Source organism: Marmota marmota, unplaced genomic scaffold (assembly GCF_001458135.2).
Source record: "Marmota marmota marmota unplaced genomic scaffold, marMar, whole genome shotgun sequence".
Classification (NCBI taxonomy): domain Eukaryota; kingdom Metazoa; phylum Chordata; class Mammalia; order Rodentia; family Sciuridae; genus Marmota; species Marmota marmota.
This window is the reverse complement of record NW_026000079.1, coordinates 2592052-2606363: the sequence shown is the minus strand read 5'-3', so window position 1 is coordinate 2606363 and position 14312 is coordinate 2592052. Positions and strand designations below refer to the sequence as shown.

At 49.8% G+C, this 14312-nt stretch overlaps 2 protein-coding genes and 1 non-coding gene across 4 annotated transcripts; 2 read left to right on the top strand and 1 right to left on the bottom strand.

Annotated features, from left to right (window-relative positions):
- Positions 1 to 8: 8 nt before the first annotated feature.
- On the top strand, positions 9 to 4929 carry Mtx1 (metaxin 1). Of its 2 annotated transcripts, none has more exons than XM_015502780.2 (8): positions 9 to 164; positions 1079 to 1148; positions 1279 to 1358; positions 3268 to 3360; positions 3509 to 3691; positions 3814 to 3890; positions 4345 to 4499; positions 4584 to 4929. In XM_015502780.2, exons 1-8 carry the CDS (start codon positions 84 to 86, stop codon positions 4796 to 4798), a joined length of 954 nt encoding a protein of 317 aa, XP_015358266.1. In that variant the 5' UTR covers positions 9 to 83; the 3' UTR covers positions 4799 to 4929. The 2 variants fall into 2 exon arrangements, with proteins under 2 accessions (XP_015358266.1, XP_048670697.1); XM_048814740.1 differs by lacking the exon at positions 9 to 164 and adding an exon at positions 234 to 374.
- On the top strand, positions 2180 to 2252 carry Trnaa-ugc. Its single transcript has one exon. It is a non-coding gene; the product is annotated as a tRNA-Ala (tRNA).
- Positions 4930 to 5385: 456 nt separating the features above from the next.
- On the bottom strand, positions 5386 to 10174 carry Gba1 (glucosylceramidase beta 1). The gene is made up of 11 exons (XM_015502779.2): positions 9982 to 10174; positions 9290 to 9374; positions 8849 to 9040; positions 8590 to 8736; positions 8182 to 8315; positions 7796 to 7968; positions 7339 to 7576; positions 6802 to 7026; positions 6140 to 6303; positions 5643 to 5759; positions 5386 to 5555 (listed from the first exon to the last, which is right to left on the bottom strand). Exons 1-11 carry the CDS (start codon positions 10006 to 10008, stop codon positions 5450 to 5452), a joined length of 1608 nt encoding a protein of 535 aa, XP_015358265.1. The 5' UTR covers positions 10009 to 10174; the 3' UTR covers positions 5386 to 5449.
- Between the last annotated feature and the right edge of the window lie 4138 nt (positions 10175 to 14312).

Below are 14312 nucleotides of genomic sequence, written 5' to 3'. Positions count from 1 at the left end.
CCGGAGGGGCGGCGGGGGGCGGGTCCGGGCAGGGGAGGGCAGAAGCTCCCGGGGAGGTGCTTCCGGGACAGAGGGCGTGCAAGATGGCGGCGCCCATGGAGCTGTTCTGCTGGTCAGGGGGCTGGGGGTTGCCGTCAGTGGACCTGGATAGCCTGGCTGTGCTGGTGAGGAGTGGCGCCGGCGCCCTCTGCTGCGCCCTTGAAGAGTGGGGAGGGGGCCCGAACTAGCCCAGCGTCCGAACCTGGCCAGGGCTCGCCAGTTTGGGGCGCCGTGCGGGAAACTGAGTCAAAGAGCGTACTTGGCCGATGTGGGCTCAGCGCCCCACGCCACAGTCGCCTAGGATTCCTGTTGCAATGGAAAGAGGCCTGATTGAGGGTTCAGGAGATGGGGTCCAGTCCTTGTTTATCCATCCTCTGGCTGTGTGACCTTGGGGCAATCCCTTCCGAACGATCTCTGGGATCTTCAGCTTTCCATTCCTGTCTTTTCAGTCCCCCTTTCTCCCTCTTTCTCTAAACAGCATTTATTGCTTGTGGGTCCCGACAGCCCACAGCCAGACTGTAGAGTTTTGGAATCAGACAGACTTGGTTCATTACACTCATTTACTTTGTGATTTTAAAAGCATGTATTAGACTTCTTCCAAACGCATAACATTGCCATGCAAAGAAATAAGACTTGGCCACTCCCTTCAAGTTATTGGCAGAAAGGAAATAAGTTTAATAAAATATTCTGTCGTAAAACGTAAGATATGTGGGTAGAAAGAGACCACCAAGAAGGATGTGGTCTATGCTTCCAAGAAGAGGGATACTATTTAGAATCTTCCAAGGATAAGTGTCTATCAGATTGATGCAAGAAGGGAGATAGAGGGAAGGATTTTCCTAACTGACTTGTAATCATCCACATGTCCATACTCTGAGCTCTGTTTTACCTAATTGTAAAATAGTAATGACTACCTCTTTTTTTTTACAAAGGTGCTAAGCATAGGGCATGGCCCATATGGTATTCTGTGAACAGCTCTGTTCTTGGTTCCCCCGTGAGGCCATGGGCCTGAACTCGGTGCTTTCTGATTCCTTCCCTGCAGACTTATGCCAGATTTACTGGTGCTCCACTCAAGGTACACAAGATCGCCAACCCTTGGCGAAGTCCTTCAGGTATCCAGTCCCTAGGGGATAAGGAAGGGAGTGTGCAAGGGGAGGAGCAGGAAACAGGCAGTAATGTAATACAAATACATATGAATAAGCAGCTAAGGATCTGGTGGGCATACTTCTTTCTCAATGTCAGGAACTCTGCCTGCCCTTCGGACCACTCATGGAGAAGTCATCTCGGTACCACACAAGATCATCACCCACCTTCGAAAAGAGGTAGGTGGCTTGAATGGGGGTCTGCAAGTGAGAGAAGTTCAGTCAGTTCAGTGCAATATTAATTTATTGAGCACCAGACATATGCCAACCTCAACACAGATGACCCAGAGCATCAAGGAGCACACATTCTGATGAGGAAGACATACACATTGTCACTGTGATGTAGTAAAAACAGAGATTAAGCCCAGAGCACCATGGGACCATCCAGGGGCATAGTTCCTTCTGCAAACTGGGCAGGGAGGGAGAGAGGCATAGACTGATAACACATGGAAGAGAAAAGAGAGTAGCATTTGGCTCTGATGAGGTCCTCAAAAGTGGGACTCAAAAGTACTTCTAAGGGTTACTTCTCTGTTTTCAAGCACTAGTTTGGGCTAGATATGGGGCTTAGGATGAACAAGGCTTGGAGTCAGGACAGGGAATTAGAATATTGCAAGAAGAATAAGAAACTGGGTGCAGTGACAGGCCTGTTATCTTAGCAACTCAAGAGGTCAAGGCAGGAGTTTCATAGGTGCAGGGTCAACCTGGGCAATTCAGCAAGATCCTGACTCAATATAAAAAATAAGCTGGGGATTTTGCTCAGTGGAAGAGTGCTTTACCTAACATACATAAGATCCTGGGTTCAATCCCCAATGCTGCAATAAATAGATAAATAAATAAAAGGGCCAGGGGTATAACTCAGTGGTAGATTGCCCCTGGGTTGAAATTCCCAGTACTGAATGGGAAAAAAAGAGTGGGAGTTTTAGGCTGTGTTCTTTACTCTTACTCTGTCATTGACTCTTGATCTGAAAGCTTCTTATTTATAAAACTGGAGGATTGGGGCTGGGGATGTAGCTCAGTTGGTAGAGTGCTTGCCTTGCATGCACAATGCCCTGGGTTCAATCCCCAGCACCACCAAAAAAAAAAAAAAAAAAACCCACAAAACATCTAGAGGATTTAATAAGCATGCTCTTACAAGAGTTCTAGCCTGGTTCCACATAGAACACATTGTCAGAAATGGGACCCTCTTTCTCATTTGTACTTTCTCAGGCAAATTGTTGGGGAATGAGTGGAAGCTTGAGAGGCTTGGAGAAATAAGATCTAGATAAAAGCCAAATTTCCTGTCAGGGCCTGGGCCACTGCCGTGATTCCTTATGTATGAACAGAGCTTTTCCAGATTCCAAGAGTTTTCTCCTGAATTATTTCCTAATAACCATATGAGAGAAAGAGATTACTACCCTGATTCCACAGGGGAGATACTGAGGTCAGAGAGATTTAAGGATCATGCACAAGAGGGTATGCAGGGACAAAGTTTACTCAGGATGTGGAGGGGGGTGATTAGAGGCTGAAGCTTGGGAAGGCAGAGCAGGTTAGACCTGGGGGAGCGGGTGGAATGCGTATGTGGTGGTGGTGGTTCCAAGGCCATGGAGTGAAGTGGAAGAAATAGTCAAAGCTGGGCTGTGAGGGAACAAGCCAGGGGGTGCTGAGCATGATGAGCTCGCTGGGTCCAGGGAGTGTGGAATGGCATCCCCTATTCCTGAGGCATGGGCTAAGGCCAACCTGCATCTGATCTCCACTCGGCTAGCTTTGTGGTGTCTGGTTCGGTGAGGTTGCTGTTAGAAAGTTGTCGTCAGCAGGCGTGCTGCCAGCTTTCCGTGGAAATTCTGGGAGCTGCTCCTAGTTTGTGGCTGGGCCTTCCTTCCTCCCCCCAATGGGCGCAGGACCTTGACGGCCAGCAGGCTCCAAGGCCCAGGCTTTCTGCCAACAGCAACAGGCTACCGGCTGGGCCCAGGCAAGGGGGCCTCAGTGGGAAAAGCTCCTCGTTGTACCTCACTACACTCAGAGGCCAGTGAGGGAGGGTACCATCCCTTCCCTCTTTGGGAAGTACCCATGCAACCCCCCAGTGTCTGCCTCATGGGTATTTCTTCAACAGAAGTACAATGCCGATTACGATCTGTCAGCCCGGCAAGGGGCAGACACCCTGGCCTTCATGTCTCTCCTAGAGGAAAAGCTGCTCCCAGTGCTGGTGAGTGCGCCCAGATCTCCTAGCACTAGTGTGGCCTTGTGGGGGAGGTGGTCATGCCACACCCACACGGAGACACAGAGCAGCATGGGCTGAGTCAGGACGGTGCGTTGGTTTAGCCTTCCTTTTCCTTCTTGCTTACCCAATCCAGATACATACTTTTTGGATAGACACCAAGAACTATGTGGAAGTGACCCGGAAGTGGTATGCAGAGGCAATGCCCTTTCCCCTCAACTTCTTCCTGCCTGGCCGCATGCAGCGGCAGTACACGGAGCGGCTACAGCTGCTATGTGGGGAGCACAGACCTGAGAACGAGGAAGAACTGGAGAAGGAGGTAGCTCTGGGATAAGGGGCTGTTGTATGACATGAACCCCAAGGACGATGGCCAGGAAGGGAGTGCCCAGGAGGGGAGGTAGTGGTTTCCACAGCTGCAGCCTACCTGTGTTCTCCCTATAGCTGTACCAAGAAGCTGGGGAGTGCCTGACCCTTCTCTCTCAGCGCCTGGGCTCTCAGAAGTTCTTCTTTGGAGACGCGTGAGTCTGATTCCAATGGTGTAATGGGTGGCTTAGAAGAAGATGTAGAGGCTGGGGCTGGGGCTAGGGCTGGCATGGGCTCCGGCTCTGGCCAAGAGATCCTCAGGACAGACACTGGCTCTGGTGATAGTAGGGCTGTGTGTGGGGCTGAAGCCTCCTCAGTGGTATAGGAGGGTGGGGTGGGAGGACAGCCAGGCACAGGAGGGGCCGGCAGGGCTGTAGGGCACTCAATGTGCCCTTTATGCAGCCCAGGGATAGAGCCCCATTCAGGGCCAGGCTGGCGCCACCTGGGGAACCCTCCCCATTCCCAGGTCTAGAACTTTGTGTCCTGGCCTCCTGTGGTGGCCTCCCTGCTTCCCAGAGCCCACTTTCCAAGGCTGACTCTTCCTCTAGCTCCATTTTGACCCCTTTGTCCGGTGGTCCCCCTCCATCTCACCTTCTTCCTCTGCTCCAGCCCCGCCTCCCTGGATGCCTTTGTCTTTAGCCACTTGGCCCTGCTGCTGCAAGCCAAGCTGCCCAGTGGGAAGCTGCAGGCCCACTTGCGGGGGCTGCATAACCTCTGTGCCTATTGTGCCCACATCCTCAGCCTCTACTTTCCCTGGGACGGAGGTAAGGGGCAGATGGGAGGAACAACCCTGGAAGAGGGGGCCGGGATCCAGGATCCCCTGCCCACCTTCCTCCTCTTCCCTTCAGCTGAGGTGCCACCCCCACACCAGACACCAGGAGGCCCAGAGACTGAGGAGGAGCCATATCGGCGTCGGAACCAGATACTGTCTGTGCTGGCAGGCCTGGCAGCCATGGTGGGCTATGCTTTGCTCAGTGGCATTGTTTCCATCCAGAGGGCAACGCCTGCCCGCACCCCAGGCAGCCGGGCCCTGGGCATGGCTGAGGAGGATGAAGAGGAATGATTTGTCCTCATGTTCCTAGGACTGATTTTTCTACTATCATGCATTCCAGAGGCCCCTTAGCCTCCCCACTATTGGTATAGCCAGAAATGGGTTACTGCCCCCAAGAATAAAGCTGCTCACACTGACTGCAATCATTCTCTCCTTTAAGGGAAGTCCATTTTCCTAACATGTGCCATGGGAGCATCTGGGTGCTTGAGTCTACCCACGGCTCTTGGCTCCTGCCCTAAGGCTGACAGTGCTTCTGCACCGGCTCACTCTTGCATCTCCAGGAAAGACAAATAGTACCTAGCTTGGGTCTAGCTTTCCTAGTCTCTCCTTTCCCTAACTCCCACTCCATCTGTTTTAATACAGACAGTGAGCTCACCCTGGGTCTAGGCCCAGTTTCCACAGGATCCAGCACACAGCATAACCTAACACAAGCGAGCGGAGTGGGGGGACACTAGGGTTTCCTGATCTTTCTCTAGGGGCCTAAAGCCCCTGGCACCCACTGGAGAGGAGAGTGAGTCACCCAAACCACTGCCCAAGGGCTTACGTCACTATAAGCTCACCCCAGCCCTGCTGTGCCCTCTTTAGCCATAGACAGCATGTAAGCTGACTCTGTCCCTTTAATGCCCATGCTGAACCCAGGTCCTTGCTTGGGTATCTGCTCCATCACTGGCGACGCCACAGGTAGGTATGAATGGAATAGCCAGGTGAGATGGTCTCCAGGGAGCCCACGGCAGGATCCTTGATGGTAAAAGGCACATCCTTCGAGGACCTGGGGAGGAGAGGAGAAGCTGAGAGTGTGAGTCGGCTGAGGCCCACCACCGGTCCCAGCCAATCCTAGACCTGCTCTCACCCTTACCGGTTTAGCACAACCACAACTGCAGAGCCATCAGGATGCATCAGTGCCACTGTTTCCAACTCGGTCTTCTCACTGGCCACTAGTCCAACTCTTTGGGAGCCTTCAGGAATGAACTTGCTAAATGTGAGAACAGGCATCATCAGGGACCTCAGCCAAACCCATCAAACCCTCGTCTAAGAACTCAGCCACCCAGCCCCCACCCCACCCATAAGTCCTACCCAAACTCTGCCCTAACTCTATAGGCCTCGAGCTATACTGCTGGGCCCTGACCCTGACCTCCTGCATCCCTGCCCCAGCATCAGGCACCCAGGGGTTGTGTGTGTCTCTGATGCCACCTAGTTGCTTCCTGCCTACATGGTGCAAGAGAGGATGGGCGTGTCTCTCCCAGTGTTGCCACCCTAAACGCCTTCCTGCTCCCTCCTGGTATGGAGTGATGTAAGCCCAGCACAGGTGATGATAGGCCTTGTGTGGAATGGGGGCACCCACCCTGTACTCACCTGAAGTGGCCCAGGTGGTAGAACATGGGCTGTTTGTAAAACACATCTTTGGCAATGTCTACAATGATGGGGCTGTCCACAAAGTTGCGGACCCAGTTGGGCCCCCCTTCAGGATTCAGGGCAAAGTTCCAGTCAGTCCAGCCAGTCACGTGATAAAGGAGGTTCTGGAGTAAGGACAAGAGCAAAGGAAAAAAAGGCTCAACACAGAGGGAGCTGGGGGCCTTCAGTGGCTCAGCCCTATGAGGGGGGAATCTTTCTCCTTAATTGTTTCGAAGGGGGTAGTACTGGAGATTGAACCCAGGGTAGCCTACCACCAAGCTACACCCTAACTCTTCTAATTTTATCTCACTAAGTTTCCAGAGTGGCCTTGAACTTTCCCTCCTCCTGCCTCAGCTTCCCCTGTAGCTGGTATGACAGGTGTGCACCATCATGCTCGGCTCTCTCACTAGAAGGGTTTATGAAGATGGAGGCATTTCAAAGGAAGCTGAGAAACTGGAGGCAGGGCCCTGAGTATATGCTAAAGGGTGATGAGATGTGAAGGAAAAGCAGAATAGACTCAATATCCCAAAATTGCCCCAGAGGGCAAGATGGCAAGGAGGGCTCTCGATCTTTGGTAAGGGGTTAGAGATGTCTGCTTTGCAGGATGGGAGACAGGGGCTCACCGTGATGATGCTGTGACTGTACTGCATTCCTCGATCCCAGGAGCCTAGGCGCACACTCTGCTCCCAGAACTTGGAGCCCACACAGGCCTCTGAGGCAAAGAGTGTCATGTTCGGGAACAGCCGGTGTGTCGCCCCCAGGGTGGATTTTGCTGGAGCCAGGAAGTCCAGATACCAGTGTACAGCAATCCCATGGATGTACTTGGCTGCCTCTGGGTCTGCCAGTACCTGCACAGGGAAGGGGAAAGACAACTGGGGAAGGGGAGCCACTGACACTGAGCCCTGCAGAGAGGGTTCTGGATGAGGAACTAGGAGTCCTGAAAAATGGGTGGTGTGGTGAATGTAAATAGATGGGATTAAGGGAACAACCACGGGGTCCTGGATGTCTGATGAGGCTGGTGGCCTAGACACCTGGACCCAGTCCAGAGTACTACAGAAGTCAAGAGTTGGGGCAGGGAAGGCAGTCTTAAGTTTGGAGCCAATCATTTGGATGGCATATTTGGGGGTCACTGGGACACCCATGGAGATATTGGGCCTTACCACCTGTGCCCAGCGGGGCAGCAAAAGGCGTTGATCATCTAGCATGAACAGCTGGACATCACGGTGAGTACTGTTGGCAAGGGTTGGACCCAAGTCACGGGCAATGAAATCTCGCTGGTGTTCAGCGGTGAAGCCCAGGCATTGGAAGGGGTACCCACTGATCAGCCCTGCAGAAGGCTCATTCTCAGCCGTCACTGCCCAGAACTTTAACCCGTACGCAGCATAGGCATCTAGAAACCTGGAGAAAAAGGGCATGAGCAATCATGGCCAAGAAATTAGACCAAGACCCTGGGGAATAGAACCCTGACCAACAGGCCTGAGTCTGCAAGGCCCAGAAGGTAGGAATATAAGCTGAGCAGAGTCAGATCTGGAAGTAGAAGCAGGTAGAATTGGAACATAGACCAAGGTGTCCAAAGGGTGGGTTGGTTGAGGCTCCATGGCCTTGATGATCCCTTACTTGACAAAGTACTTGGCCCAGGTCTGGTGGTAGATATCCCCTGGGTGACCCTTGAGTGACCCCTTCCCATTCACTGCCCCATTGGTCTTGAGCCAAGTGGGTGATGTCCAGGGACTGGCGAAGAGTGAGACAGGGCGATGGGCCAACTTCAGGGCTTGGTGAATCAGGGGTATCTAAAGACAAAGGTAGTGAGGAGAGACACCCAGAGCTGGGACACAGACTAGCCCAACCAGTGCATCAGGTCCAGCCGTCAGCTCCCAACCTCCCACCCCAGGACAAAACAGACCGCAGGGGAAGGTTCCATGTCTGCAGATAGCCCTCGCTGGACCTTCTCAACCCCCAGACATTGATGCATCTTTAGGGCCTGAGACAGTGAGAATGCCCACCTTGAGTTTGATATCTTCTTCTGCAAGGCTGAAGTTGTGCAACTGGAAGTCATCTGGGGTGTCGGCGTAGGTGTAGGTGCTAATGGAAAAGTCACAGCTGGCCATGGGTACCCGGATGATATTATACTCAATTCCTGCAGAAAAGGATGAGTAAGATATGGAAGTTGAGATCATCAACGGGGCCAAAGGGAACTTGCGCCCCTAAGTTGGGAACCTTGGAGGTCAGCACCTGGGTGAAACATGTCCTTCTCGGCCTGAGAGTCCCCAGGCACTTAGCAGAGATTGACATGGCAATCTTATTTACATTGGCATGAAGAGAGGAGCCAACTGTCAGGGAAGGGTGAAAAAGTACAAGGAAAACTCAAACGTGTCCATTGCACAATGTCACTTGCCCTCCCCACCCTTCACCTTCTGTTGAGAAGTAAGATTTGAGCAGCAAACTCTGGGCAGAGGGTGACAGGGCAAGTATGTTCAGAGCAGCAGCATCTGTCATGGCCCCTCCAAACCCTTTCACTCTCTGGAACTTCTCTTCTGGCTTCAGGGTCAGTAGCAGCCCTAAAGAAGAGGGAAGAAGGGTTTTCAGGCAGGGGAGAAACAGTAGTGACCACTGTTACGACTTGGCTCCAGGTAGACCCAGCCTGGCTTGGGGATGAGGGCATGTGATTACCTGTGCCTGTGTGATTGGCCTGGAAGGTCCCTGTACTCAACTCCATCCGACGTCCGCTACGCGTACTCTCATAGCGGCTGAAGGTACCAAGGGCAGGGAAGGTCAGGGGGTCAAGGGAGTCACAGTAGGTGGCATTGCAGACACAGACCACTGAGCTATAGCCGAAGCTTTTAGGGATGCAGGGGCGGGCACCTGGAACGGAGGGGCACAAGCAGAGGCAAGGCCAAAGGAGGCGGATGAGGAGAATGGACATGCAGGCTAAGAAATTAATGTCAGTTTCAAAAATCCCCTCACTGTGCCCCCACCTCAAGGCTGGCCTCAGTCATTCAGGAGTTTATCTTGCACCTTCTGAAAGTCTCCCACCTACATACCAGAAGACTACCAAAGGACCAGGAGGCTGGGAGCGCCTCAATGCCATCCTCCCCTCTTGGATTCACTTACCTGATGCCCAGGACACTGCCTGAAGCAGAAGCAATCCTGTGAGGCTGGCAGCCATGATTACCCTGCCTGGGTGCTTGGGGCCCACCTGAGAACAGAATGAGAAATGGCTAGAAGGCAAGCCCCTCTCTTCCTGTCAGCTACTCACCAGAGTTTGACTGCCTCTGGGTGCCCCCAGCCTAGTCTCCCACCTTTATTAAGGAGGAGACAAGCCAAGCCAGGTGCGGTGAACACTGCTGTAATCCCAGCGGCTCAGGAGGCTGAGGTGGGAGGATCATGAGTTCAAAGCCAGCCTCAGCAAAAGCGAGTCACTAAGCAACTCAGTGAGACCCTGTCTCTAAATAAAATACAAAATAGGGCTGGGATGTGGCTCAGTGGCCGAGTGACCTTGAGTTCAATCCCCAGTACCAAAAAGAAAAAGAAAAAAAAGGAGGGGACAAGGCCCACAGACTCCTGGGTGCAGCCCTCCCTGCAATCCGACTGCTGGTGACAGCTCTTTGCCCACCAAAAACAAGGACTGTCTTCACTCTCTTCCGGCCCATTTCTACCTCAACCCCTCCCTCCATATGTGTTTTTCTCAAAGAACCCTGATGGCCTGGGTTCAAGGAGAGTCTGCCATTCATCAAATTCCACAGCCTGATGGCCAGGATTTCAGAAGCAATGACAAGACCAATTGAGACCCATGGCTCACTCACCTCTCTAAAACGACTTGAAAACTCCATCACCTCACAGTCACTGGATAAGAAGACCTCAGGAGTTCCACACTCTCAGAGGGATAGAGGATCCACTAAATAAAAACAAGGATTCAGATTATCTACTGCAGCTATTGGAACTGGGCTAGCCCTGCGGGTTAATTCCGGCAACGTGAAGTGGATGGGTCATGTGACGACTAAGGGAGAATCACATGACACAGGAAATGAGGCAATCACGGCCATATTTGTAATGGGCAGTGGACTTCTGGGCTGTTGAGATTATACACTTTATAAAACTCTGGAAGGTATGAGTGTATGACAACTCTGAGAACAGCCTGGAACAAAGATTTCAGTAAAGAACTGGGTAACGGATCCCAAATCCCAAAGAAGGGAGATTACAACAGGCACATCTTGAGAAAGATTTAAATGATACTGACAAGGGTTGGGTATGTAGCTCCCCAAGAGAGTGGTTGCTTGGCATGTGGAAGACCCTGGGTTCAGTTCCCAGTGGAGGGATATCTATACCTACACACACACACACACACACACACACTGCTAATAAAATGACTCTAATAAAAAGAGGCTCATCCCTGTAATCTCAGCAACTCAGATGGCAGAAGCAGGAGATCACAAGTTCTAGGTCAGCCTCAACAATTTAGCGACACTCTGCCTCAAAATAAAAAAGGGGACACAGCTCAATGGTAAAGCACCCCCAGGTTCAATTCCCTATGTCAGCCCAGAAAAAATAAATTAAAATAAATAAAATATGAAAAGAGCTGTGGATGTAGCTCAGTGGTGGTAGAGCACCCCTGGGTTCAATCCCCAGTACCACAAAAATTTTTTTAAATAGAACAAGAAGAGGCTCACTGTGCAAAATACTGAGGCTCCAAACATGTTTAATACAGTCTTTGCCCCAGAGGGACCCATGAGACACCAAAGCAGACACACAGATATTTTGAAAGGCAGAAATGGTAACAAGTTTGCGAGTTCCCCGGGATGAAGAGGGACTCTTCCTGAATAGGGATTTATCCAGAAAGTCTTCATGGAGAAGCTAAGGGGAGTCATTAACCAGTGAAGTGCAGGCGTGGGACCTAGCACTTGGGTGGCATGACAGAGAGGGAGTGGTTGGAACGGCACCTCTCATGGCTTCCCTTCTTCTATCATCAGATGCAGATTATAATAACCGCTCTTCCTTTCTATAGGACTGGGAGGTTGGTGAAGGAATTCAGAAACTGGAAAGTGCTATACAAAGCTGTACCCTCTGCCAGGCACAGTGGCACACACCTCTAATCTCAGCGACTTTGGAGGCTGAGGCAGGAGAATCTCAAATTCAAGACCAGCCTCAGCAACTTAGCAACACCCTATCTCAAAATTTAAAAATAAAATATAAAAACGGGCTGGGGATGTGGCTCAGTATTTAAGCACCCCTGGGTTCAGTCCCTGCTGCCAAAAAAAAAAAAGTATACCCTCAGCGGAAGCAAGAAGGAGGTTGTCCATGATGTTGCCTCATGAATCACATCAAATCGGCTTAGTGGCAGTGACACACGTAATACCACCTGACTAACCCCAGCTCTCTGAGTTTCCTCACCTGTAAAGGGAGGCAATACCACTGTCTCATTCATAGAGTCAGTGAGATAAGCCCAGTGCCTGGGGCTTAGTAGGTACTGGGAACTACTTATTTGTTGTATGAGTGTTTTCTGTTTTTTGAATTATCTCACTGAAGCCTTTCCAAGGCTGATCATTTCTTCTCCTAGCTTCTGTATCTGTAAGTATAGTTCTGTGAGATGAGCAGGGTTTGAATCCTGGCTCTGCCATTAATGCTGGCTGTAAACTACTTAGTCACCTTAAACCTGTTTCTCGTCTATAAAAGGGAAGTGATAACTCCTGCCTGATAGGATTATTGTGAAGTTTGAATGTGATAATATATATCTAGTACACTGCTTGGCACGAAATGTTGTAACAAGGTAGGCCTGTGTTTATGGAAGGAACTCGAATTCCTTGAAGGAAATGCCTTACTCATTCTAGGTGGTTTCATATCCTTGTAGACCGCCTGGCACAGGGATAGTTGCCAGGTTCCTGAATTGAACTGCTGAACTACCTGCGTGACTAGGGCAGTATCCACCTCTTTCAGACTTCCTGCTTTTCCAGGAAGTATTGCTCAGGACTTGTTCTCAGGAGGGCAGGTAACTTCCTTCCTTCCATTTCATTCATTCCACAAAAGAAAAAGAAAAAAAAAATTTGGCTAACTTTGCACATGAGCAGCAAGCCTGCTACCCATGAGCTATAATTCCCAGCCCCACTGTGGCATATGTATTAAGTTCATTCTCCCTCTGCCCTTGTCTGTCCAGTTGGGTTTGGAGTCTCCTCCCTTCTCTACAGGCCAAGTTTGAATCTTCTGTTTCTCCTTCCTTCCTTCCTTCCTTAACCCAGGGAATTGAACCTGGGGACGCTCTGTCACAGGACATTGTTTCTTCTTATCATCCTTACAAATTGTAAACTTTTCCCAGGGTGATACCACCACTTCTTTCAAATTTCTCTAATAATGTGATTTGTCCTTGAGGTTTTCTTATGTTATTTTTCTGTTACTGAGAATTGAAGCCAGGGTACTCTATTATTGAGCAATAGCCCCAGCCCTTTTGAAAAGTTTTGAGATAGGATCATTTTTATTTTATTTAACTCTTTTTTTTGGTGTGTGTGTGTGTGTGCCAGGGACTGAACCCAGGGCACTGAGCTACTGAGCCACATCCCCAGCCCTTTTGAAAAAGTTTTGAGATAGTTGCTCACAGCTTCACTAAATTGCTGAGGCTAACTTTAAACTTGTGATCCTCCTGCCTCAGCCTCTCTAGCCACTGGGATTACAGGCATGTGCCACAACACTTGGCCCTTTTTATTTTTTATTTTGAGACAGGGTCAAGTTTCTCAGGCTGGTCTTTTTTGGGGGGGACAGAGTACTGGGATTGAACTCAGGAGCTCTGAACCACCAAGCCACATCCCCAGCCCTATTTTGTATTTTATTTAGATAAAGGGTTTCACTGAGTTGCTTAGCACCTTGCCATTGCTGAGGCTGGTTTTGAACTTGTGATCCTCCTGCCTCAGCCTCCCAAGCCACTAGGATTACAGGCATGCACCACCGAGCCCGGCTTCAGGCTGATTTTGAATTTACAATCCTTCTGCCTCAGCCACCCAAGTAGCTGGGATTACAGTTCTATTTTATTTTCTAAGTAAAGATAGTTATAATATGGACTGTTAAACAAAATTATGGGAGGACATTGTTTTGGACTGAGCCCCTGAGCCCCTGGAGTACTTCCCAACAGATTAGACCAAGCCAAAATGGATTTATTCACACGAAATGACACATAATCAAAATGAAACTTCAAGAGTGATAGATCCCAAAACGCACCAGCTTTTCCTGAAAACAGGAGATTTCAGTGTAGAGTCACAAAATAAGGAAGCCCTCTGCTTTAACCCTTACCAAAAAGTAACCTATGTTAACTACTCTGTCTCTGTTCAGAGTTGTTTGGTTGTTTTCTTGTCCTCCCCTTACAAATCCCTCTGTTATGCTGTTGCCTAGTGAAGCCTCCAATTCTGTTTTGTAGATTGGAGGCTGCTCTCATTATATAAGTCACACACAAAAGCCAACTAGATCTACAAGTAAATTTGTCATAATTTAAAATTTTTTTTCCAGTCCTGGGAATGCAAGCCAGGGGTGCTTTATCACTAAGCCACATCCCCAGCCCTTTTTGGCATTTTATTTAGAGACAGGGTCTTGCTAAGTTGCTTAGGATCTTGCTAAGTTGCTGAGGCTGGCTTTGAACTTGCAATCCTCCTGCCTCCACCTCCCAAGCCACTGGGATTACAGGCATACCCTACCATGCCTGGTACTCATCCCTCTTTCATTTTTTTTTTTTAATTTTGAAACTGGGTCCTACCAAATTGCAAAGGTTGGCTTCAAACTTGTATTCTCTTGCCTCAGCCTCCTAGGTAGCTGGGATTAGAGGTGTGGGCCTCCATGCCCATGCCTCAAGGACAAATTTGTAATTTTGTCTTTTTCGGAGCATTGTGTGTTTTATTTAAGATTCCTTCTCCTTAATGATCCTCTAAATGATTGGAGTTTTCCTAAAGAATAAGAATAAAACTTTTCTACATGCATGAAGCCTGAGTTTGATCCCCAGATCTGCAAAAAGAAACCACACACACAAAAAAACAACTTTTCTTCAATGTTATATAATATCATCCTCTTGACTTATATTTGATTTTATGTTTGTATATATTGTAAAGATGAATACTTCAAGGGCTGGGGTTGTGGCTCAGTGGGAGAGTGTTTGTTTAGCATG

What these genes read in the sequence shown, in the direction of transcription:
- Gba1 (XM_015502779.2), bottom strand. Translation starts at nt 10,008, where the DNA reads ATGGAGTTTTCAAGTCGTTTTAGAGAG. An exon ending in TTTCAAGTCGTTTTAGAGAG is followed by an intron (nt 9,375 to 9,981) that starts GTGAGTGAGCCA and finishes TTCTGTTCTCAG; the next exon opens with GTGGGCCCCAAGCACCCAGG. An exon ending in GGCAGTGTCCTGGGCATCAG is followed by an intron (nt 9,041 to 9,289) that starts GTAAGTGAATCC and finishes CCTCCGTTCCAG; the next exon opens with GTGCCCGCCCCTGCATCCCT.
- Mtx1 (XM_015502780.2), top strand. Translation starts at nt 84, where the DNA reads ATGGCGGCGCCCATGGAGCTGTTCTGCTGGTCAGGGGGCTGGGGGTTG. An exon ending in TGGATAGCCTGGCTGTGCTG is followed by an intron (nt 165 to 1,078) that starts GTGAGGAGTGGC and finishes CCTTCCCTGCAG; the next exon opens with ACTTATGCCAGATTTACTGG. An exon ending in AAGTTCTTCTTTGGAGACGC is followed by an intron (nt 3,891 to 4,344) that starts GTGAGTCTGATT and finishes CCTCTGCTCCAG; the next exon opens with CCCCGCCTCCCTGGATGCCT.